The 27,019-nt window shown below is 44.0% G+C and overlaps 1 protein-coding gene across 2 annotated transcripts in view; it reads right to left on the reverse strand.

The window, feature by feature from the left end:
- ipo13b (importin 13b) overlaps positions 1-27,019 on the reverse strand; it is a 46,967-nt gene that overhangs the window by 16,343 nt on the left and 3,605 nt on the right. For both annotated transcript variants that reach the window (XM_024421736.2, XM_024421737.2), the window contains exons 3-9: positions 13,379-13,504; positions 11,297-11,440; positions 10,387-10,599; positions 10,035-10,288; positions 4,117-4,257; positions 2,464-2,605; positions 2,046-2,212 (exon numbers count right to left, since the gene is read on the reverse strand). In XM_024421736.2, coding sequence (XP_024277504.1) covers positions 2,046-2,212; positions 2,464-2,605; positions 4,117-4,257; positions 10,035-10,288; positions 10,387-10,599; positions 11,297-11,440; positions 13,379-13,504 — 1,187 coding nt within the window. The remainder of the gene's footprint in view (positions 1-2,045; positions 2,213-2,463; positions 2,606-4,116; positions 4,258-10,034; positions 10,289-10,386; positions 10,600-11,296; positions 11,441-13,378; positions 13,505-27,019) is intronic.

Genomic DNA, 27,019 nt, shown 5'->3' on the forward strand with positions numbered 1-27,019 from the left:
TGCACTTGGGGGGAAAAAAACATCTTAAAGTAGAAATAGAATGAAACAAACAGGCATTCTATTTTTGCTCTATTATAGTGGCCACTATAGACATTGATCAAGTGCACAAGGCTACATGTGTGCAAAGATAACGTTCACTGAGTAAAACATGTAATAACCCCCCTCACTCACATGTGTTACTGTCAAGTTCAACAAAACAATATCTTTGGGCTACACTGCACATTATTACATTGTCCACAGGCAAAAAGTGTACATCTGTTCTACAATATGCCAGCAAAAGCGAGAAAGAGGGAAAGTTTTTAGTGTTCCTTTCAACTCTATAATGGCATCCAGTTGTTTAATAAGCCAGGCCCAGCTCCAGATACACTGGATTCCTGAATCCACTTGTTTAATAACAAGCAACGCCTCATTTTTACTTAATTCTCTCATTCCGAAAATTAACCACATACTGTAGAGGGAAAACATTAGTTAAAAAATAGCTGGTTAGTTCGTTAGCTAGTTAACCACATTAGCTAGCTAACGTTACTTTATTAGAAAGCCATTTTTCACACCATAAACTCTATTATGTGATCAAATAAGTTGGCTAATGTTGCTCAACATTTCTCTGGCTAGCTAACGGGAAAATAGGATCCAGCTAGCAAAATACTTAACAATGCTAATACTTGTTCCACCACTTTCTCCCTCATCTCAAACTTTCCAAATGCCAGTAGTTTTCGGTTACAGCTCATGAAGTATGCTTCATCACCTTCTCACCCAGTCTCCGTGGTCAGGCTTCTCACCTAACCTCTTCCTTATCGTTCAGGGGACGCGCTGCCTTTCCAGAGCGCGCGTCCCCTGATGTCTTCTTTCTTCAACAGCGTGCTGCGCTGCATTCTGCTGTTATATAAACGATTGGCTGAGCCTTGGATACAGCAGCCAGTATTGCTCCAAACGCGAATCACTCGTTCGCTTACAGCCAGTAGTGATATTTTCTCATCGGATCTACACGGATCACGTAGGTCACCTATTTTGGATTCAAAACAGCGAATTTTGCCAATATGTGCCTAGTTTGCATCCCTGGTTTACACCTGAAATCAGCACACCAAGACAGTCGTGAAGAGGGCACGACAAAACCTATTCCTCAGGAAACTGAAAAGATTTGGCATGGGTCCTCAGATCCTCAAAAGGTTTTACAGCTGCACCATCGAGAGCATCCTGACGGTTTGCATCACTGCCTGGTATGGCAACTGCTCGGCCTCTGATCGCAAGGCACTACAGAGGGTAGTGCGTATGGCCCAGTACATCACCGGGGCAAAGCTTCCAACCATCAGGACCTCTATACCAGGCGGTGTCAGAGGAAGGCCCTAAAAATTGTCAAAGACTCCAGCCACCCTAGTCATAGACAGTTCTCTCTGCTACCGCACGGCAAGCTGTACCGGAGCGACAAGTCTAGGACCAAGAGGCTTCTAAACAGCTTCTACACCCAAGCCATAAGACTCCTGAACAGCTAATCAAATGGCTACCCATATTATTTGCACCCCCCTTCTTCTACACTGCTGCTACTCTCTGTTATTATCTATGCATAGTCACTTTAATAACTCTGCCTACATGTACATACAACCTCAATTACCACGACACCGGTGCCCCCGCACCGGTACCCCCTGTATATAGCCTCGCTATTGTTATTTTACTGCTGCTCTTTAATTATTTGTTTTTCTTATCTCTTGCAGTTTTTAGTAAATACCTACAAAAAAAGTATTGTTAGTTAGGGCTTATAAGTAAGCATTTCACTGTAAGGTTTACACCTGTTGTATTCGGAGCATTTGAAATAGAAGGTACCATTTAACTCTGCAGGGACTAACAGCAGGGCTTGATTTCATACTGTGCTGTTAGTAATGTGCTTCTGAGCATCTGATGATCTGTTACTCAGACAAATGTTTTCATCCGTGCCCTCTCAGCTGCCACTTAACTTACAGGCTGGTACAATCACACACACTCACCTGCTGACCAATAGACCGGTCAGCAAATCCTCACACACACACACACACAAACACACACTCGTGTACCTGTAGATTCTGAACTGTTCCTTCTCATCTGAGGACCATGATGCATACTCCTGGTCAGAGGGGAACTGGGCTTTATGCAGCAGAACATCCACCAGCTGGAAATACACTGGTCTATAAACCTGCAGATACACCGCCTGTCTCTCAGGGTCAAACGACATGATGTCGTCCTGGAAATAGAGAAAGTGTGTGCTGTTAAGTGATGGTATTCTGAACAGGTTAGTTGGGGTTAGGGTGTAACGTTAGTGACCTGGGTTAAAGTGTAGGGGACTGGGTTACAGTGCAGGGGTTAGGGTGTAACGTTAGTGTCATGGGTTAAAGTGTAGGGGACTGGGTTACAGTGCAGGGGTTTGGGTGTAACGTTAGTGTCATGGGTTAAAGTGTAGGGACTGGGTTACAGTGCAGGGGTTAGGGTGCATACCTGTAGTGTGTACCAGAAAGTGAGTGTGAGGGAGCTGGTTGTCTCGTTGACTGGGTAGTGTCCTGGTATCCCAGTACAGAACATGATCATGTTGACCAAAGCCAGAAAACCCTGCCAGTGCTCTACCTGCTCCAAAAGAGCTCTGAGAGAGAGAGAGAGAAAATGGGAGCGAGAGAGTAAGTGAGAGAAACGGACAGAGCCAAGTAAACTAGGTCAGTAGTTAAGGAGAGTGAGGTGGGGTGGGACAGGCAGGGCAGGTTCTCTAGATAGAGTGCGGTGGGGTGGGACAGGCAGGGCTGGTTCTCTAGATAGAGTGAGGTGGGGTGGGACAGGCAGGGCTGGTTCTCTAGATAGAGTGAGGTGGGGTGGGACAGGCAGGGCAGGTTCTCTAGATAGAGTGAGGTGGGGTGGGGTGGGACAGGCAGAGCTGTTTCACTAGATAGAGTGAGGTGAGGTGGGGTGGGACAGGCAGGGCAGGTTCTCTAGATAGAGTGAGGTGGGGTGGGACAGGCAGGGCAGGTTCTCTAGATAGAGTGAGGTGGGGTGGGACAGGCAGGGCTGGTTCTCTAGATAGAGTGAGGTGGGGTGGGACAGGCAGGGCAGGTTCTCTAGATAGAGTGAGGTGGGGTGGGACAGGCAGGGCAGGTTCTCTAGATAGAGTGAGGTGAGGTGGGGTGGGACAGGCAGAGCTGTTTCACTAGATAGAGTGAGATGAGGTGGGGTGGGACAGGCAGGGCTGGTTCTCTAGATAGAGTGATGTGGGGTGGGACAGGCAGGGCAGGTTCTCTAGATAGAGTGAGGTGAGGTGGGGTGGGACAGGCAGAGCTGTTTCACTAGATAGAGTGAGATGAGGTGGGGTGGGACAGGCAGGGCTGGTTCTCTAGATAGAGTGAGGTGGGGTGGGACAGGCAGAGCTGTTTCACTAGATAGAGTGAGGTGAGGTGGGGTGGGACAGGCAGAGCTGTTTCACTAGATAGAGTGAGGTGAGGTGGGGTGGGACAGGCAGGGCTGGTTCTCTAGATAGAGTAAGGTGGGGTGGGACAGGCAGGGCAGGTTCTCTAGATAGAGTGAGGTGGGGTGGGACAGGCAGGGCAGGTTCTCTAGATAGAGTGAGGTGAGGTGGGGTGGGACAGGCAGAGCTGTTTCACTAGATAGAGTGAGGTGAGGTGGGGTGGGACAGGCAGGGCAGGTTCTCTAGATAGAGTGAGGTGTTGTGGGACAGGCAGGGCTGGTTCTCTAGATAGAGTGAGGTGGGGTGGGGTGGGACAGGCAGGGCAGGTTCTCTAGATAGAGTGAGGTGGGGTGGGGTGGGACAGGCAGGGCAGGTTCTCTAGACAGAGTGACAGGTGAAAGGTTCAGACTGGAGATATTGACATACACAGCGAGACATGAGGCCTTGGGAGACCCTGCAGAACAACACAATAACAAACCAACAGCTTGTTTACCAGGGTTGGCCTGCACTTGGAGCTGAACACGTCATCTTATCTGATTATTTCTTGATTGGTTTGTGATAATTAATCAATTATGTCACCAAGGAGTGTGAGGAGGGGAAGTGAAAGGAATGATTGGTTGATGATTTAGAGGGGATAGCGCATACACAATTGTGTTTAGTGTACTCATAAGGGCCTTTTGGGGACCAACAAACACACACACCTGGAGTGGTTCTCGCCCAGTGCGACAGCAATGCGACAGATTCCGTGTGATGTCTCCATGTCTCCGTTCTGGATGGCCTCTCTCAGCTGCTCCTGCAGGGACAAGACCTGGGGAACCAGCTTCAGCAGGGTGTTCACATACCTACAGAAAGATGTGCAGAGAGAGGAGGAGAAAGAGATAGAGAGAGAAAGAGACACACACGAGAGTTAGTTCACATACTGTACTATTGGAAAAACTGGAGGCGTATAGCTGTCTTGTTTACTTCAAACTAAATCTTTTCCCAAGCCATTCTTTCTCTGATCCTGTGAAGACACACTGCACACATCCCCCCTCTTCCCCCCACCCCATCCCAGCCACACAAACACATCAATCTTTACTTTTCACCAGCTACATCTCTCTGTTGCTTTGTTTCATTTCTCTAGGCTTCAATTACTCTGGTCTGTTCTTTCTGCTGTCTCAGCCCTTTCTAATGCATCTATTGTCTATCTGGATGCACACACACCACATACACTCTCCCTCGCTCAGACACACACATACAGTTGAAGTCGGAAGTTTATATTCACCTTAACCAAATACATTTAAACTCAGTTTTTCACAATTCCTGACATTTAATCCAAGTAAAAATTCCTTGTCTTTGGTCAGTTAGGATCACCACTTTATTTTAAGAATGTGAAATGTCAGAATAATAGTAGAGAGAATGATTTATTTCAGCTTTTGTTTCTTTCATCACATTCCCAGTGGGTCAGAGGTTTACATACACTCAATTAGTATTTGGTAGCACTGCCTTTAAATTGTTTAACTTGGGTCAAATGTTTTGTGTAGCCTTCCACAAGCTTCCCACAAAAAGTTGGGTCAATGTTGGCTCATTCCTCCTGACAGAGCTGGTGTAACTGAGTCAGGTTTGTTGGCCTCCTTGCTCACACAAGCTTTTTCAGTTCTCTCCACAAATGTTCTATAGGTTTGAGGTCAGGGCTTTGTGATGGCCACTCCAATACCTTTACTTTGTTGTCCTTAAGCCACTTTGCTCCAACTTTGGAAGCATGCTTAGGGTCATTGTCCATTTGGAAGACCCATTTGCGACCAAGCTTTAACTTCCTGACTGATGTCTTGAGATGTTGCTTCAATATGTCAACATAATTTTCTCTCCTCATGATGCCATCTATTTGGTGAAGTGCACCAGTCCCTCCTGCAGCAAAGCACCCCCACAACATGATGCTGCCACCCCTGATTCACAGCTGGGATGGTGTTCTTCAGCTTGCAACCCTCCCCCTTTTCCCTCCAAACACAACGATGGTCATTAGGTCCAAACAGTTCTATTTTTGTTTCATCAGACCAGAGGACATTTCTCCAAAAAGTATGATCTTTGTCCCCATGTGCAGTTGCAAACCGTAGACTGGCTATTTTATGGCGGTTTTGGAACAGTGGCTTCTTCCTTGCTGAGTGGCCTTTTAGGTCATGTCGATATAGGACTCATTTTACTGTAGATAGACACTTTTGTACCTGTTTCCTCCAGCATCTTCACAAGGTCCTTTGCTGTTGTTCTGGGATTGATTTACACTTTTCGCACCAAAGTACGTTCTTCTCGAAGAGACAGAACGGGTATCCGTCCTGAGCGGTATGACGGCTGCGTGGTCCCATGATGTTTATACTTGCATACTATTGTTTGTACAGATGAACGTGGTACCTTCAGGCATTTGGAAATTGCTCCCAAGGATGAATCAGACTTGTGGAAGTCTACAATTTTTCTTCTGAGGTCTTGGCTGATTTCTTTTGATTTTCCCATGATGTCAAGCAAAGGTAGGCCTTGAAAAAGGTTTGAAGGTAGGCCTTGAAATACATCCACAGGTACACCTCCAATTGACTCAAGCTTCTAAAGCCATGACATTTTCTGGAATTCTCCAAGCTGTTTAAAGGCACAGTCAATTTAGTGCATGTAAACTTCTGGCCCACTGGAATTGTGATGCAGTGAATTGTAAGTGAAATAATCTGTCTGTAAACAATTGTTGGGAAAAGGACTTGTGTCATTCACAAAGTAGATGTCCTAACCGACTTGCCAAAACTATAGTTTGTTAACAAGAAATTTGTGGAGTGCTTGACTCCAACCTAAGAGTATGTAAACTTCCGACTTCAACTGTACACTCTCCCTCGCTCAGACACACACCCACCACATACAAACACCCACCACATACACTCTCCCTCGCTCAGACACACACACCTATTTAATTCTCCCACATCTATACATCTGTTCCCCTGCTGTCTGCATTGGGCATGCTCACACACACACAACCACACTTGCTCTGGGTAATATCACTCTTCCCCCCCAACCTTGCAGTGTCATTGGTAATGACTACTGAATATTCATGTGTCCCCTTATTGACATTATCATGAAGGCTGCTGTACCACGTGCATGACAACAAGCCACACACACACAGTATTAATCTACCATAAAGCACCTATTCCAAACCTCCTCTTTCCCCCGACCTTCAAAATACACTCTCTCTACTTCTGTCTCACACACTCAAGCTTTCACAAAGTAACCCTTTCCCCCAGCTAAGAGTACACAACCTGCATCTCCAAGTCAACCCATTAAAAATGAATGATGACTAAATCTCCCAGGGTGGGCTGTTATTTAATGCATTAGTGTGTGTTTCTGTATATTTATGTGTTATTCAGAGGGCATTGGGGAATGAGTATGTGCGTCTCTCTATTGTATGAAACCTGACATCCTATAGATTCCACTGAGACAGACTGTCTACCGCTGACACACAGACCTCCGCTTCCCGCTCTCTCTCTCGCTTTTCTTTCTCCTCCCCTTAAAACTCGAATGAATTTGAAAGACTCCTCTCTCTCTTTTCACCTCCATCTTTCTCCTTTCTCCCTCCCGTTCTCCTTCTCTCTGTTTAACCATATTACAGTCAAGTCATTTGGGAGAATGCTATTGGTCCAACTGCATCCTGTTGCCAGGCAACTAATTTCCCCATCTCAGAGCGTCACTGTAATTAAAAAGGAGGAGAGAGGTGGAGGAGGAGATATAGGCAGAGTAGAGAAAAAGGAAGAGAGAGAGAAAGGGAGGAAAATGGGGGAAAGAGAGAGCCTGGGAGAGAGATAGAAAGATTTTAAGTGAAGGAAAGGAGGAAGGATTGAGCTAATTGTCTGGGGATAGATAGTGATAATCCTTCTGCCTTGACTCTAGTTTGGCCAAACACATACACAAGCACACGCAAACACATATACAAAATGTTAGTCCTTTTCAAATCTAATTGAGTGTTTTCGGGCTGGGCGATATGGCCTAAAAATCTCCATTTTTTTCAAACATTCAAAATCTATATCTAATTTAAAAACAAATGTTCTCTCGAAATAAGCATTGGTGCACATTTAAAAGATAAATCCACTATAATTGATAATTTCAATAAGCACTTTTCTACAGCTGGCCATGCTTTCGACCTGACTACCCCTACCCCGGTCAACAGCCCTGCACCCCCCACAGCAACTCGCCCAAGCCTCCCCCATTTCTTCACCCAAATCCAGATAGCTGATTTTCTGAAAGAACTACAAAATCTGGACCCCTACAAATCAGCTGGGCTAGACAATCTGGACCCTCTCAAAAATGATCTGCCGAAATTGTTGCAACCCCTATTACTAGCCTGTTCATATCGCCTGAGATTCCCCAAGATTGGAAAGCAGCCGCGGTCATCCCCTCTTCAAAGGGGGAGACACTCTAGACCCAAACTGCTACAGACCTATATCTATCCTACCCTGCCTTTCTAAAGTCTTCGAAAGCCAAGTTAACAAACAGATCACCGACCATTTCAAATCCCACCGTACCTTCTCCACTATGCAATCTGGTTTCAGAGCTGGTCATGGGTTTACCTCAGCCACGCTCAAGGTCTAAACGATATCATAACCGCCATCGATAAGAAACAATACTGTGCAGTCGTATTCATCGACCTGGCCAAGGCTTTCGACTGTCAATCACCGCATCCTTATAGGCAGACTCAACAGCCTTGGTTTCTCAAATGACTGCCTCGCCTGGTTCACCAACTACTCCTCAGATAGAGTTCAGTGTGTCAAATCGGAGGGCCTGTTGTCCGGACCTCTGGCAGTCTCTATGGGGGTGCCACAGGGTTCAATTCTCTTTCCGACTCTCTTGTCTGTATACATCAATGATGTCGCTCTTGCTGCTGGTGATTCTCTGATCCACCTCTACGCAGACGACACCATTCTGTATACTTCTGGCCCTTCCTTGGACACTGTGTTAACTAACCTCCAGACGAGCTTCAATGCCATACAACTCTCGCTCCATGGCCTCCAACTGCTCTTAAATGCAAGTAAAACTAAATGCATGCTCTTCAACCAATTGCTGCCCGCACCCACCTGCCCGTCCAGCATCACTACTCTGGACGGTTCTGACTTAGAACATGTGGACAACTACAAATACCTAGGTGTCTGGTTAGACTGTAAACTCTCCTTCCAGACTCACATTAAACATCTCCAATTCCTATCTGCCAAACATACCCTCATAAAACTGACCATCCTACCGATCCTCGACTTTGGCTTTGTCATTTACAAAATAGCCTCCAACACTCTACTCAACAAATTGGATGCAGTCTATCACAGTGCCATCCGTTTTGTCACCACAGCCCCATATACGACCCACCACTGCGACCTGTACGCTCTCGTGCTTTGCTTTATCTTGGCCAGGTCGCAGTTGTAAATGAGAACTTGTTCTCAACTAGCCTACCTGGTTAAATAAAGGTGAAATAAATAAAAAAGGTAAAATATAAAGCATTTCAATCAGTCAACAATAATCTAATAAATTCAGGGCTTGTGAAATTAAACCTAGGCTATATAAGCATTTTTTTGTTGCAATAATCACTGATCTGGCTTTCAAGTCTCATACCTCATTGCAAGCTAACCGTTTTTGTTATGAACACACCCTTCTGTTCGTCTCCAACTGTTTAAACAGCAGCTAACCTATCCACATTGTTAAGATGTTGAAATCAAGTGGCCTACCGTACTTGTCAGAATGGAGCGAAGGAGACGAGACCAAAAAGATAATGAAAACATAAACGCTCATAAAAACAAAAAAAATATTTACAAAAACATGTTTCTTGCAATACTAACATTGGAATTAATCAAATTAATTTGATATATAATCGCCCAGCACAAATATGAGGGCCATATTCATACATCCACCAGTAAATTGGCCTTATTTTAGAACAATAAAAACACATGTTGAGGAGACCAGCTATTTGGTTGACTAGAGCAGTACTTTGTGTGTGTGTGTGAACTGCCCATAGGTGGATTTTGCACCTTTTCCTACCTCACTCATCTTTCTCTCCCATCCTCTTTCCATCCCTACCTCACTCATCTTTCTCTCCCTTCCTCTTTCCATCCCTACCTCACCCTCTTTCTGTTGGGGAGGGGCTACTGGGTGCCTACCATTGGAGCTCAATGACATCGCTCCCGGTCTCTGTAACCATGGTAATGCCAGCCAACCGAGAAATGCCTACTCCCCTTCTTCCCTCCCTCCTCCCCTCCTAGCTCTCCCTGTATTCCCTCCATCTCCCTCAGCTGTCCTCCATTCTTAATTTCTGTCAACTCTCCGTTGCCTGTATTTTTCTCTCCATCCCCATTTCCCCTCTACAGTATCTCTTTCTCTCATATACCCTTCCCATGCCCACACTGTGCTCTTGGCTGCCATCTCCCCCTTCTCATCTTGCTCTCCCTCTGATGCTCTTCCTATCCCTGCTCTGTCTCGGTCTTCCATATCTGAATCTGTTGTTCTCTTGGTTCTCTTTAAAACAATACCCTCCACCTCCTCCATAATGCAGACACTGGCTGCGTGTCACCTTGTGTGTTTGTCTGAAGTCAATGGGTTGACACACACTCCCACCCTCCCCTGGCCATCTACACACCTCTGGGAGTCGGGTTGTGATATGGCGTTGACAATAGCCTCCACGGCAGTATCAAACAGCTCGGGGTCTGGTAGAGCAGTGAAACAGTCCTCCACCAGTCCTTCACTCTCACTGAGAGGGACGTCCAGCAGCACCCAGGAGGACAGACAGCGCAGGACACGAGCCTTCACTGCCCCGGGACTGTCCCCTCGACGCAGCAGCTGCTGGAGGAGTGGACACACTGACCCCCATTCACGACCCAATGCACCTCGCACCTACAGACAGAGGGTGGTGAGTAGTAGATGGATGTGTGTCTGTCTTTGTGTCTGTCTGTCATGCCCTATGGTACCCCTCAGTCTCTCGCGTCCCTCACCTGTCCCTTGCGGTACTGTGGCAGGCGGCTGGTCTGGAACTCTTCAGGCAGGACGGTCAGTAGCTCCAGCAGGGCCAGACACCTTGCCCGGCCGTCCACCCCCCCTCCCTCCTCCTGGAACACACGTACCATCTCTGGCACGGCGCCTGGCCACGCCTCTGGCATGGTGTTCAGGGCCAGGGAGGCCAGCGCCACACATAGACGCGTCAGCACCTTGGAAACAGGACCACAACGACGTACTGTAATCTATGACTTCGTTTTATTTACTATACTTGATGGTTTTTAAGGCATTTAGCTCCAGTTGTATGTATTTTCAATGATCTAATACAAGGATGGGCAACTGGTGGCCCGTGAACCAATTTTTAAAAATGTGTTTTTTTGGGGTGGGGGGATTCTGTCAGGGTCTCAAATTACTGTTGAGAGTTAGAATAATAGAGTACAAGGTCCAATTTCGAAATTTGGTTGTGAATCAGCAGTCACTCAATTAGCCCACGTCAGCAAAAACATTTTAAATTAGTAAGTTAGCTGGTCGCTAGACTATCTAAACTTGTAGTAAGCATGGTCGAATTACAGACCGGGGTGGGGCCCACTGATCATCAGTTATCATTTTAAAAACTGCAAACATTTGCCTCCACTCTACGGCAAAATGTGTAGAATTGCAGGAAATTAGCTGTAAAAGTGCTATTTTTAAACAGATTTTCTTTCCCTTCACTGTCACGAGGGGGGCCGCTAAAATGATTTGCTCGCAAGGTGTGGGGGGGTATGAATGTGGGTACGCAGACCCACGAGCCACTGTGGCCCCTCATGATGAGTTGTGTTTTTTTGTGGCCCTCACACACATCAAAGTACCACATCCCTTATCTAATAAATCCATCCATTTACTCATCCTCCGATCTATCCATCTACCCACCATCTTGGACCCGGAGGAGAAGCAGGCGATCTGGGAGAAGAGTTGAGTCTTTAGGGTCTCATACTGGTCAGAGGGGATATCAGACCAGTAGCGTGATATCTTAGTGTGGAGGGCACTAGCCCCAAAGTACTGGATCTCAGGAACCTAGGGAGAGAGACAGGGTTAGGTGTGTGTGTGTGTGTCAGGGCTTGTGTGTTAGCCGGTAATAGCCGGCTTTTGGCCCCCCCAAAAACTGAAAAGTCGATTACTAAAATTGCCACCGGCCAATTGTCTGGGAGAAGAAAATAAATTCCATTGTGAAAATGCATTTTTAGCCTATTCATTGATTGAAATACCAGTTGACGTAGCACAAGAGCTGCCTGCTACTACAGCTCATCAAACAGCTCTTCGTTGCCGCTACAGCTCATCAAACAGCTCTTCGTTGCTGCTACAGCTCATCAAACAGCTCTTCGTTGCCGCTACAGCTCATCAAACAGCTCTTCGTTGCTGCTACAGCTCATCAAACAGCTCTTCGTTGCTGCTACAGCTCATCAAACAGCTCTTCGTTGCTGCTACAGCTCATCAAACAGCTCTTCGTTGCTGCTACAGCTCATCAAACAGCTCGTTCCTTGCTGCTACAGCTCATCAAACAGCTCTTCGTTGCTGCTACAGCTCATCAAACAGCTCGTTCCTTGCTGCTACAGCTCAAACAGCTCGTTCCTTGCTGCGACAGCTCATCAAACAGCTCTTCGTTGCTGCTACAGCTCATCAAAACAGCTCTTCGTTGCTGCTACAGCTCATCAAACAGCTCGTTCCTTGCTGCTACAGCTCATCAAACAGCTCGTTCCTTGCTGCTACAGCTCATCAAACAGCTCGTTCCTTGCTGCTACAGCTCATCAAACAGCTCGTTCCTTGCTGCTACAGCTCATCAAACAGCTCTTTCTTTCTGCTACAGCTCATCAAACAGCTCTTCGTTGCTGCTACAGCTCATCAAACAGCTCTTTCTTTCTGCTACAGCTCATCAAACAGCTCTTCGTTGCTGCTACAGCTCATCAAAACAGCTTGTTCCTTGCTGCTGGAGTGAAACCTGCTTTTATAATCCAAATAAATGTGCTACAATTCTAATTGCGTGTTAAAAACAGTTTTCATAGCCATGATTAAAAAGAGCTACCATTTTTATTTCTTTACTGGTAATTGAAGCACTCTTACCATTCAAGTGCATAGGCAACTAGACAGGCTTCAGCACGTCACACACCATTTTGCAATGAGCTGAGCTTTTTTACTTTAACGTTTCACTACATATTATGAGGCATGTGTTACCTTGCTTTACAGTAGCCTATTCATAATCCAAACAAACGTGCCGGCAAGTATTTTATATAGACTTCCATATACCATTCAAACCAGTAGCCTGTTTTTCTCATGTTCTAGTGCTTTTCAAATAAACTTTCTTTCATTGACCAGAAGCCAAAGGCACAATCCTAGTCATATTAGCAACCCATGTTAGTTGTTACATCTTTAGATCTCCACTCGTTCTAAATTTCTAATGTATATTTTAATCTCTGTCTCATGAAACCGCTCACATGTGCTCTTTTGACAACTGTGTTTTTCCGCTAATTACATTATGGAACAAACATTTGCGCATAGCCTAGTGCCTTGTGTGCATTGCTGCTCTTATAATGTTAAGAAATAATTGTTTATCAACTTTTAAGCTAAACACTCTGACCCGTTTCATGAGCCTTATTTCTCATTGTAAACTTTTCTACTATGGGGGATAGTAGATTGACATAGGCTAGAAATGTTGCGGTTCGTTACTTGTCTTATTGGCTGAGGAAATGTAAATGTGGACAATTATTCTAACAATTGCGCTTCAGAATTCGGTAAGAAGAATGAACACCATTGCATCCTCGAGTTGCATGTTCATTAATATGATTTCTGTCATTCTGAGCACCGTGGGTGGACACCCTAATCAGGATACACACCCAATGCATATGGGTCCGGCAAATTTCTTAAATGTCCGGTATATGAACATTCTGCCAGTGAAATTTCCGGCGCAACATTTTCCTAATGGAAACCCTGGTGTGTGTGTGTGCTGGTATATCCTACCTTGTCAGGGCAGAGCAGGGCCCAGCAGAACTGCCAGGCCTGAGGGGAGACCTGAGCCTGCATCAGCCACTTCTGGGCCAGGTTCTTATTCTCTATGTTAGGGTCATAGTACAACTGGTGGAGTGCCTGGGGGGTAGAGAGAGAAAGAAAGAGGGATCGGGGAGGGAGAAAGTCAGAATAATTGCAGTATAATATACAGTGGGGCAAAAAAGTATTGTCAGCCAACAATTGTACAAGTTCTCCTACGTAAAAAGATGAGAGAGGCCTGTCATTTTCATCATAGGTACACTTCAACTATGACAGACAAAATGAAAAAAAAAGAAAATCACATTGTAGGATTTTTAATGAATTTATTTGCAAATTATGGTGGAAAATAAGTATTTGGTCACCTACAAACAAGCAAGATTTCTGGCTCTCACAGACCTGTAACTTCTTCTTTAAGAGGCTCCTCGTTACCTGTATTAATGCCACCTGTTTGAACTTGTTATCAGTATAAAAGACACCTGTCCACAACCTCAAACAGTCACACTCCAAACTCCACTATGGCCAAGACCAAAAGAGCTGTCAAAGGACACCAGAAACAAAATTGTAGACCTGCACCAGGCTGGGAAGACTGAATCTGCAATAGGTAAGCAGCTTGGTTTGAAGAAATCAACTGTGGGAGCAATTATTAGGAAATGGAAGACATACAAGACCACTGATAATCTCCCTCGATCTTGGGCTCCATGCAAGATCTCACCCCGTGGGGTCAAAATGATCACAAGAACGGTGAGCAAAAATCCCAGAACCACACGGGGGGGGGGATCTAGTGAATGACCTGCAGAGGGCTGGGACCAAAGTAACAAAGCCTACCATCAGTAACACACTACGCCGCCAGGGACTCAAATCCTGCAGTGCCAGACGTGTCCCCCTGCTTAAGCCAGTACATGTCCAGGCCCGTCTGAAGTTTGCTAGAGAGCATTTGGATGATCCAGAAGAAGATTGGGACGATGTCATATGGTCAGATGAAACCAAAATAGAACTTTTTGGTAAAAACTCAACTCGCCGTGTTTGGAGGACAAAGAATGCTGAGTTGCATCCAAAGAACACCATACCTACTGTGAAACATGGGGGTGGAAACATCATGCTTTGGGGCTGTTTTTCTGCAAAGGGACCAGGACGACTGATCCGTGTAAAGGAAAGAATGAATGGGCCATGTATCGGGAGATTTTGAGTGAACCTCCTTCCATCAGCAAGGGCATTGAAGATGAAACGTGGCTGGGTCTTTCAGCATGACAATGATCCCAAACACACCGCCCGGGCAACGAAGGAGTGGCTTCGTAAGAAGCATTTCAAGGTCCTGGAGTGGCCTAGCCAGTCTCCAGATCTCAACCCCACAGAAAATCTTTGGAGGGAGTTGAAAGTCCATGTTGCCCAGCAACAGCCCCAAAACGTCACTGCTCTAGAAGAGATCTGCATGGAGGAATGGGCAAAAATACCAGCAACAGTGTGTGAAAACCTTGTGAAGACATACAGAAAACATTTGACCTCTGTCATTGCCAACAAAGGGTACTTAACAAAGTATTGAGATAAACTTTTGTTATTGACCAAATACTTATTTTCCATCCTAATTTGCAAATAAATTCATTCAAAATCCTACAATGTGATTTTCTGGATTTTTTTATAGTTGAAGTGTACCTATGATGAAAATTACAGGCCTCTCTCATCTTTTTAAGTGGGAGAACTTGCACAATTGGTGGCTGACTAAATACTTTTTTGCCCCACTGTATACTGTATGTCATTTAGTCTTTATCCTTCTCCATGCTCACTCCATCCCTCCTTTATCCTTCTCCATGCTCACTCCATCCCTCCTTTATCCTTCTCCATGCTCACTCCATCCCTCCTTTATCCTTCTCCATGCTCACTCCATCCCTCCTTTATCCTTCTCCATGCTCACTCCATCCCTCCTTTATCCTTCTCCATGCTCACTCCATCCCTCCTTTATCCTTCTCCATGCTCACTCCATCCCTCCTTTATCCTTCTCCATGCTCACTCCATCCCTCCTTTATCCTTCTCCATGCTCACTCCATCCCTCCTTTATCCTTCTCCATGCTCACTCCATCCCTCCTTTATCCTTCTCCATGCTCACTCCATCCCTCCTTTATCCTTCTCCATGCTCACTCCATCCCTCCTTTATCCTTCTCCATGCTCACTCCATCCCTCCTTTACCCTTCTCCATGCTCACATCTTCAAACATGCTCAATCAATTGCATATATTTATAAAGTCATTTTTACATAAGCAGATGTCACAAAGTGCTTACTCTATCCCTCTATCCTCTCTTCCTCTCCAGTAGTAACTGACTGAGCAGGTTGTATGGAGACTCTAGTATGACTGACTGCCGTTATAGAACACCAATACAGAGAGTATCGTCTCCAGTTACATACTGTATCTAGCGTGTATCCCTACCTAGCACCTTGACCAAGAGCTAGTGTGGGTTGACATCATTGTCAAATAGAGAGAAACATTTGAAAGGATAAACATCTGTGCAGAGTTCCTTTGTTTCCTTTGAAATCATCCCTCAGTGTCGATACACACAGTATGAAGAGGTTTTGGGTTGTGTGTGTCAGAGATCACAGCCTGACTCATATTCCAGTCCTCCGCTGTTCCACACTGAAACACCGCTCTATCTGTATCTGTCACACACACACACACACACACACACACACACACACACACACACACACACACACCTCAGCTGCTCGAATAGTGAATCTGCCCAGATCAAGCAACCTCTTTGCTGAAATCTCTCATCACGCTCATTCCTCATCAACTCCGTCGCTCTGTGCCTGCAGTCTTTTTTCCCTCCCTTCTCTTTCTCATCTCGTCCCTTCATCTCGCCATTTCTAAACGAAGCTGTGATTTTCCAGAGTTCAAAGCTAAGGCAGATCATTACTGCTGTCCACTGTGTGATCTAAGGAGACTTCTCATCCCAGGGACACACTCCAGACTGCACGCCTGTGTGTGTTGTACATAGACCCATCTCACTACAGCCAGCCAGATGCATCCAACTAGCAGCTGTAATGTTGCTTCAACTGTTTCATTAGCCACCAGAGATCAGATCTGTCAGGGATCTGATCATCCACTCCTGATGCAGATAGACAGAGGGAGCGAGACGGGAGGCTGCAGGTGAAGAGCACCCCTTTGTCTGTCTGCAGCAGTCTCTCCATATGGTCACACACACACACGGAGGTACTTAGGCTCTGAAAGAACTAGCTACTATACTGGTGTGTGTCAGAGATAGAGTGGAAGAGAGGAAACATTAAAAGCAAAGTGTAGAAGGAGCCAGGAGGAAGTACTGGGCTGCAGGTGAAAGCGACTCTGTGCGGCAGTCAGATTATCCATCTGCCCACTACTCAAGTAACAGGCTCTCAGATAGCACACAGAAACCACTAGATATGACCAAAAGTATGTGGACACATGATTGTTGAACATCTCATTCCAAAATCAAGGCCATTAATATAGAGTTGGTCCCCCTTTGCTGCTTTAACAGCCTCCACTCTTCTGGGAAGGCTTTCCACTAGATGTTGAAACATTGCTTCCATTCAGCCACAAGAGCATTAATGAGGTCGTGCCCTGATGTTGGGCGATTAGGCCTGGCTCGCAGTCGGCATTCCAATTCATCCCAAAGGTATTCAATTGGGTTGAGGTCAATGCTCTGTGCAGGCCAGTCCAGTTCTTCCACACCAATCTCGACAAACCACATCTGTATGGACCTCACCTTGTGCACGGGGGCATTGTCATGCTGAAACAGGAAAGGGCCTTCCCCAAACTGTTGCCACAAAGTTGGAAGTACAGAATCGTCTAGAATGTCATTGGATACTGTAAGCGTTAAGATTTCCCCTCACTGGAAGGGGGGCCTAGCCCGAACCATGAAAAACAGCCCCAGACCATTATTCCTCCTCCGCCAAACTTTACAGTTGGCACTATGAATTTGGGCAAGTAGCATTCCCCTGGCATCCGCCAAACCTAGATTCGTCCGTCAAACTGCCAGATGGTGAAGCGTGATTCATCACTGCAGAAAACACGTTTCCACAGCTCCAGGGTCCAAAGGCGGCGAGATTAACACCACTCCAGAGTGTTGCAACCGAGGACAGACGCTTTTTACTCTACACGCTTCATCACTCGGAGGCCCCCTTTCTGTGAGCTTGTGTGGCCTACCACTTCGAGGCTGAGCCATTGTTGCTCCTAGACGTTTCCACTAGAGGTCGACTAATTATGATTTTTCAACGCCGATACCGATTATTGGAGGACCAAAAAAAAGCTGTTTCCGATTAAATTGGCCGATTTATATATGTAATAATGACAATTACAACAATACTGAAAACACTTTTATTTTAACTTAATATAATAGATAAATAAAATCTATTTAGTCTCAAATAAATAATAAAACATGTTCAATTTGGTTTAAATAATGCAAAAAGAGTGTTGGAGACGTAAAAGTGCAATATGTGCATGTAAAAAGCTCAAGTTTAAATTCCTTGCTCAGAACATGAAAACATATGAAAGCTGGTGATTCCTTTTAACATGAGTCTTCAATATTCCCAGTTAAGATGTATAGGTTGTAGTTATTATAGGAATTATAGGGCTATTTCTCTCTATACCATTTGTATTTCATATACCTTTGACTAATTGATGTATTTAAAAGGCACTATAGTACTGCCAACCTAATCTCGGGAGTTGATAGGCTTGAAGTCAAAGAGTGATGTGCTTCAAGTATTGCGAAGAGCTGCTGGCAAATGCAGGAAAGTGCTGTTTGAATGAATGCTTACGGGCCTGCTGCTGCCAACCACCGCTCAGTCAGACCGCTCTATCAAATATCAAATCATAGACTTAATTATAATATAATAAACACACAGAAATAGGAGCCTTGGGTCATTAATACGGTCAAATCCGGAAACTATCATTTCGAAAATAAAACATTTATTCTTTCAGTGAAATACAGAACTGTATTGAATGCACAACATTCAATGTTACAGTTGAAGTCGGTAGTTTACATACACCTTAGCCAAATACATTTAAACTCAGTTTTTCACAATTCCTGACATTAAATCCTAGTAGAAATTCCCTGTCTTAGGTCAGTTAGGATCACCACTTTATTTTAAGAATGTGAAATGGCAGAATAATAGTAGAGAGAAAGATTTATTTCAGCTTTTATTTAATTCATAGCATTCCCAGAGGGTCAGAAGTTTATGTACACTCAATTAGTATTTAGTAGCATTGCCCTTTAAATTGTTTAACTTGGGTCAAATGTTTTGTGTAGCCTTCCACAAGCTTCCCACAAAAAGTTGGGTGAATGTTGGCCCATTCCTACTGACAAAGCTGGTGGAACTGAGTCAGGTTTGTAGGCCTCCTTGCTCGCACACGCTTTTTCAGTTCTGCCCACAAATGTTCTGTAGGATTGAGGTCAGGGCTTTGTGATGGACACTCCAATATCTTGACTAGGTTGTCCTTAAGCCATTTTGCCACAACTTTGGAACTATGCTTGGGGGCATTGTCCATTTGGAAGACCCATTTGTGACCAATGATATCTTGAGATGTTGCTTCAATATATCCACATAATTTTCCCTCCTCAAGATGCCATCTATTTTATGAAGTGCACCAGTCCCTCCTGCAGCAAAGCACCCCCACAACATGATGCTGCCACCCCTTTGCTTCACGGTTGGGATGGTGTTCTTCGGCTTGCAAGCCTCCCCTTTTTTTCTCCTAACATAATGATGGTCATTATGGCCAAAAAGTCCTTTGCTGTTGTTCTGGGATTGATTTGCACTTTTCGCACCAAAGTACGTTCATCTCTAGGAGACAGAACGCATCTCCTTCCTGAGCGGTATGACGGCTGCATTGTCCCATGGTTTTTATACTTGTGTACTATTGTTTGTACAGACGAACGCGGTACCTTCAGGCATTTGGAAATTGCTCCCAAGGATGAACCAGACCTATGGAGGTCTACAATTATTTGTTCTGAAGTCTTGGCTGGTATCTTTTTTATTTCCCCATGATGTCAATTAAAAGAGGCACTAAGTTTGAAGGTAGGCTTTGAAATACATCCACAGGTACACCTTTAATTTGACTCAAATGTAATTTAGCCTATCAGAAGCTTCTGAAGCCATGACATTGTTTTCAAACTGTTTAAAGGCATAGTCAACTTAGTGTATGTAAACTTCTGACCCACTGGAATAGTAATACAGTGAATTATAAGTGAAATAATCTGTCTGTAAACAATTGTTGGGAAAATGACTTGTGTCATGCACAAAGTAGATGTCCTAACCAATTTGCCAAAACTATAGTTTGTTAAAACTTCTTATGGCTGGGGGGCAGTATTGAGTAGCTTGGATGAATAAGGTGCCCAAAGTAAACGGCCTGCTCCTCAGTCGCTAATATATGCATAGTATTATTAGTATTGGATAGAAAACACTCTGAAGTTTCTAAAACTGTTGGAATAATGACAGTGAGTATAACAGAACTCATATGGCAGGCAAAAACCTGAGGAGAAATCAAAACAGGATGTGAGAAATCTGAGGTTGGTATGTATTCAACACAGTTCCCATTGAAATCCCCTTGAGATATTAATGAAATTGCACTTCCTATGGCTTCCACTAGATGTCAACCATCTATAGAAATGTGAATGAGGCTTCTACTGTGTTGTGGGACTGAATGACAGCAGAATGAATCAGGTGTCTGGCAGTCAGCTATATCCTGGTCATTTCACATGATCGTGACCTGCATTCCATGGCTCCTCAAGACACAAAGGAATACTCCGGTTGGAACTTTATTGAAGATTAATGATAAAAACATCCTAATGATTGATTCTGTACTTAGTTTGAAATGTTTCTTCGACCTGTAATATAAGTTTTTGAAGTCTTTGTCCGACGTAACGCTGACCAGAACGATCGTTTGGATATGTACACCAAACGCGCTAACAAAAGTAGCTAATTGGACATAAATAACAGACATTATCGAACAAATCAAGCATTTATTGTGGACCTGGGATTCCTGGGAGTGCATTCTGATAAAGGTCATCAAAGGTAAGGGAATATTTAGCATGTAATTTATGGTTTATGTTGACTACAACATAGCGGCTAATTTGACTTGATTGTTCTGTGCGCCGTCTCAGATTATTGCATGGTTTGCTTTTTCCGTAAAGTCTTTTTGAAATCTGACACAGCGGTTGCATTAAGGACAGGTATATCTATAATTCCATGTGTATAACTTGTATTATCATCTTCATTTATGATGAGTATTTCTGTTGAATCGATGTGGCTATGCAAAATCACTGGATGTTTTTGGAACTAGTGAATGTAATGCACCAATGTATAAATCAAACAAAACATACATGTATTGTGTAACATGAAGTCCTATGAGTGTCATCTGATGAAGATCATCAAAGGTTAGTGATTAATTTTCTCTATTTGTGCTTTTTGTGACTCCTCTCTTTGGCTAAGAAAATGGCTGTGTTTTTCTGTGGCTTGGTGGTGACCTAACATAATTGTTTGTGGTGCTTTTGCCATAAAGACTATTTGAAATGGGACACTGTGGTGGGATTAACAACAAGACTACCTTTAAAACAGTATAAGATACATGTCTGATTGAGGAATTTTAATTATGAGATTTCTGTTGTTTTGAATTTGGCGCCCTGCACTTTCACTGGCTGTTGTCATATCATCCCATTAACGGGATTGCAGCCCAAAGAGGTTGTGGAGTGGTTGAAAAACAAGTTCTAATGACTCCAACCTAAGTGTATGTAAACTTCATTAACTATGGTCTTTGTTAGGAAGAAGAAATGGTCTTCACACAATTCGCAACGAGGCAGGTGGCCCAAACTGCTGCAAAAACCCGGACTCCGCTTGCACTGAATGCAAGAGAATTGACATAATTTCCCAAGTTAATATTTCCTGCTAACATTAATTTATTTTAACTAAATATGCAGGTTTAAAAATATATACTTGTGTATTGATTTTAAGAAAGGCATTGATGTTTATGGTTCGGTACATTTGTGCAACGATTGTGCTTTTTTCACATATGCGCTTTTGTTAAATCATCACTTGTTTTGCGAAGTTGAAGTAGACTGTGATTCGATGATAAATTAACAGGCACCGCATTGATTATATGCAACGCAGGACAAGCTAGTTAAACTAGTAATATCATCAACCATGTGTAGTTAACTAGTGATTATGTGAAGATTGATTGTTTTTTATAAGAGAAGTTTAATGCTAGCTAGCAACTTACCTTGGCTCCTTGCTGCACTCGCGTAACAGGTGGTCAGCCTGCCACGCAGTTTCCTCGTGGATTGCAATGTAATCGGCAAAAAAAATGTTGATTATTGATTATGAAAACTTGAAATCGTCCCTAATAAATCAGCTATGCTGATTAATCGGTCGACCTCTAGTTTCCACTTCATAATAACAGCACTTACAGTTGACTGGGTCAGCTCTAGCAGGGCAGAAATTAGACGAACTGACTTGTTGGAAAGGTGGCCTCCTATTATACCCAGGTATAAAAAAGAAATAGAGTAGCACACTCATATATATAAAAAAACTCCCAGTAATTTATTGGGTAAAACACCAACGTTTCGTCATCACTGTGCCTTCTTCACTCTATTTTTATAGCTTTCAGTTTATTCGCTGTTAGTCAGCACCTGTACTCTAAATAATTAGCTGTGGTTTTTAGGTTATATACCACACCCCCCTTCTGTCTTATTGCTTAAATATAGGCTAGCCTACCTGTATGTATAGGGTCTAATAGTTGGCACTGCTGCAGTTCAGAAACAGCACCTGCTATTTAAAAATAAATAGGAATGTCTCATGAATATTACTTTTCTATTGTGTTATTGACCATACATTTGTTTGTGTCGCACTGCTTGTTCTCAACTGGCCTACCTTGTTAAATAAAGGTGACATTTAAACAATTAAAAAATTAAAAATGTACTGCCCCTAGGGGAATAGCATGCAGGTGCAACCAGCCACACAGTAAATCTGCTCCCAACCAAGGTACAGTGAGGGTGCTGCAGACTAATGTAGACTAGAGGAGGTTCAGTAAACTGAGACCTGAAGACTCATTGTAGTCTTCAGATCTAGCGACTAGGCATTAGCTCAGCAGGCTGACAGGTCTTGAGTCACACAGCAGTCTGGGTTTTGATATCCAGTCAAGTTACTGTAATGTACTGCCTGTGTCATGTTGTACCATTCCTGGGGGACAGACAGAGCCCTGCTAAGGGACTTTTCTTGAAAAGACAGGATATTGATCCATGTCTGACTGGATAAATCAATCATCATTATTGATTAGATCTATGTCATCTTATATCATCATAACTGTTCATATTTATATTAATGATGTGAAATGGAGATCAAATAACATGCAGAAGGAGGAGGGGAACTGATGAATGAATAAAGCTGGGATGTTCTGTGTGCATGCGTGCTTGCCTGTGTGTGTGTGTAGGGGCATGGGCGGTTGTTGACTGTGTCTGAAGTCTGCGCAGAGATACATATATTTGTTTAACTCCCATGTTGCCAATGACGATGGCATCCCAGCCAGAAAAAGATGAAAACACAATTAGTAAAGCTTCACGACCATTGAATGATCATTACTTGGTTGCCATTGAGAATACTGATATCCAACCACAAACAGGTATGACGATGAGATTTAGCACCTGCTCCAGACTCTAAAATAAGAAACAACCAATGATAACGGAAGGGAGGGGGAGGGGTTGTGACGTCATGCTCAACTGGAAGTGCTCTAATTCTCTCATATCAATCATGCACTGAAATAGCACAACACCATCTCTCTCTCTCTCTCCTCTACACATCACAATGACTCTGGTTTCAGTGTCACATTCTACCACCCTCCTCTCTCTGTATTCTCTCTGTCTTTGTATCTCAGTAGTTGGTTCCTTCCTCTCCCACCCTCGCGCTTTCTACCCCTCAGTGTGTGTGTGTGTGTGTGTGTGTGTGTGTCAGTACCTCTCTGTCTTCATTGTTCACAGAAAGGGACTGGTTAGGCGTTAGCTTTATGGTGCTGGCACCAGGTCCACCCAGGCAGCCATCCAATGGGATGAGATGGTCTAGGCTAACTATGTTGGGTAACAGATGTAATAACACACTAACTGGATTATCTTTGGAAAGGATATACACTACTGGTCAAAAGTTTTACAACACCTACTCATTCAAGGGTGTCTTTATTTTTACTATTTTCTACATTGTAGAATAGTGAAGACATTAAACCTATGAAATAACACATATGGAATCATGTAGTAACCAAAAAAAGTGTTAAACACACACATTAAGAAGAAATTCCACAAATTAACTTAAGGCATACCTGTTAATTGAAATGCATTCCAGGTGACCACCTCATGAAGATGGTTGAGAGAATGCCAAGCATGTGTAAAAGGTGGCTATTTGAAGAATCTCAAATATAAAATATATTTTGATTTGTTTAACACTTTTGTGGTTACTACATGATTCCATATCTGTTATTTCATAGTTTTGATGTCTTCACTTCTTATTCTAGAAAATAGTAAAAATAAACAAAAACCCTTGAATGCGTAGGTGTTCTAAAACTTTTGACCGGTAGTGTATATCCAGACTGCCTGGCCACAGTATCCATTATTATCACACACACACACACACACACACACAAAGGAATTGTGCTGGGCACATACACAGACAGTTGGGACAAAGGCTATTGTACTGGTGGAACCAAGACAGGGCCAGGAACCTACTTCTCCATAACGCACACGCTCACACACGAGAGAGAGCGGACTTCTGTATCAATTTGCTCTCCTCTTCTTATCCACTTTTGGGAAGCACAATTTAGCTTTCAATCGATTTGCTGTTTGAGACTGAAGAGATGTTTGAGTGTGCACTGAACTCAGCTGTTATAGGTACCTACTGGGAGACTAGGTCTACACGGACTGTACAAAACATTAGCAACGCCTGCTCTTTCCATGACAGACTGACCAGGTGAAAGCTTTGATCCCTTATTGATGTCATTAAATCTACTTCAAATCAGTGTAGATGAAGGGGAAGAGACAGGTTAAAGAAGGATTTTAAAGCCTTGAGACAGGGCTTGTGTAAGTGTGCAATTCAGAGGATGAATGGGCAAGACAGAATATTTAATTACCTTTGAACAGGGTATGGTAGTAGGTGCCAGGCGCACCGGTTTGTGTCAAGAACTGCAACGCTGCTGGGTTTTTCACGCTCAACAGTTTCCGGTGTGTATGAAGAATGGTCCATCACCCAAAGGACATCTAGCCAACTTGACAACTGTGGGAAGCATTGGAATCAACATGGGCCAGCATCCCTGTGGAACGTTTCAACAACTTGTTGAGTCCATGCCCTGACAAATCAAGGCTGTTCTGAGAGCAAAGGGGGGGTGCAACTCAATATTAGGAAGGTACTCCTAATGTTTTGTACACTCAATGTACATCTCAAGTGTACAACAGGGCTCTCCAACCCTGTTTCTGGAGAGCTACCATCCTGTAGGTTTTCAATCCAACCCGTTGTAACTAACCCGATTTATTTATTTTTCACCAGGTAGGCCAGTTAAGAACAAGTTCTCATTTACAACTGCGACCTGGTCAAGATAAAGCAAAGCAGTGTGACACAAACAACACAGAGTTACACATGGAATAAACAAACATACAGTCAATAACAATAGAAAAGTCTACATACAGTGTGTGCAAATGAGGTATGATTAGGGAGGAAGGGCAATAAATAGGCTGTAGTGGTGAAGAATTAAACAATAGATGTGCAGAAGATAAATGTGCAAGGAGAGAGACTGGGTTGCGAAGGAGAAAAAACAAAACAAATATGGGGATGAGGTAGTTGAATGGGCTATTCACAGATGAGCTATGTACAGGTGCAATGATCTGTGAGCTGCTCCGACAGCTGATGCTTAAAGTTAGTGAGGGAGATATGAGTCTCCATCTTCAGTGAATTTTGCAATTCGTTCCAGTCATTGGCAGCAGAGAACTGGAAGGAAAGGCAGCCAAAGTAGGAATAGGCTTTGGGGGTGACCCGTGAAATATACCTGCTGGAGCGCGTGCTATGGGTTGGTGCTGCTATGGTGACCAGTGAGCTATGATAAGGCAGACTTATAGACGACCTGGAGCCAGTGGGTTTGGCGACGAATATGAAGAGAGGGCCTGCCAACGAGACCATACAGGTCACAGTGGTTGTTAGAGCCGATTTGGACATATTTGTATAAAAGACTGAACATACGGAGCTCCATGTATATTTGTGTAAATATATTAAATATTAATGTATATAATGAAATATTAGGTACGTACCTTTATGATTTATATTTACCTGATTGAGATATATTCATTTGTTGTTAGTGTAACTCAGTTTTTGCCCCCCCCCCTCTTGCCTATTCATTGTATTGTGGAAGGTGTGTTAGGATAAAAGGCAGGAAGTTGGATTACTGAAGGAAGGAGTGACATGGTCATTCAACCCTCCCTCTGGAGCCCACCATGGGGGGGTATGGGAGAGGTTGATCCGACTGGTGAAAAATATCCTCTATTCAGTCCTTAAAGAGCAAGTACTGGATGATGAGGCTTTGCAGACAGCCTTGTGTGAAGTTGAGGCGATTATGAACGACAGACCAATCACTACTGTAACAAATGACCCTAATGATCTAGAACCCCTGACTCCGAACCATCTGCTTCATCTGAAAGCTAAGCCAGTCCTGCCACCAGGACTATTCCAGAGAAGCGACCTATACTCACGAAGGAGATGGAAGCAAGTACAATATATCACTGACCTCTTCTGGAAGAGATGGAACAGGGAGTATCTTCCACTTATGCAGGAGCGGAAGAAGTGGAACAAAACTAAGAGAAACTTCAGTCCTGGTGACCTCGTGGTCATCGTCGATGACACCGCCCCAAGGAACTCTTGGCTAATGGGGCGTGTGGTTGAGGCTTTTCCAGGGGAGAAAAGGTCTTGTCCGGAGCGTCATGGTTAAGACTAAGACCAATATTTTACAGAGACCTATCAATAAACTCTGTCTGCTCCTTGAGGCGACGGAGTGAAACACACACACACACACACACTGCTCCATCTTAGAATCACGTGCACCTCTGATTCGTTGATGTCGTACTCTTACATTCTTTGATGTCATAGTCGTACATTTTTGGACGTCAAACTCTTGACATTTTTGGAAGTTGAACACCTTTACACTTCAACTCAGACTGAGATCTATGGACTATTTTCCTATATGGCACCTTGTATATTTGTATATAGCTATGAACTGTAATAGTGCTCTGGTATAGAATGTTTTGTGTATTGGCTCAAATCAGATGCGCTAGATTATGGTTGGAGTGAACAGGACGGTAGCTCTCCAGAAACAGGGATGGAGAGAGACCTTCCAGGACGGTAGCTCTCCAGAAACAGGGATGGAGAGAGACCTTCCAGGACGGTAGCTCTCCAGAAACAGGGATGGAGAGAGACCTTCCAGGACGGTAGCTCTCCAGAAACAGGGATGGAGAAAGAACTTCCAGGACGGTAGCTCTCCAGAAACAGGGATGGAGAGAGAACTTCCAGGACGGTAGCTCTCCAGAAACAGGGATGGAGAGAGAACTTCCAGGACGGTAGCGCTCCAGGAATAGGGTT

This window comes from Oncorhynchus tshawytscha, linkage group LG05 (genome assembly GCF_018296145.1).
Source record: "Oncorhynchus tshawytscha isolate Ot180627B linkage group LG05, Otsh_v2.0, whole genome shotgun sequence".
NCBI classification, from domain to species: domain Eukaryota; kingdom Metazoa; phylum Chordata; class Actinopteri; order Salmoniformes; family Salmonidae; genus Oncorhynchus; species Oncorhynchus tshawytscha.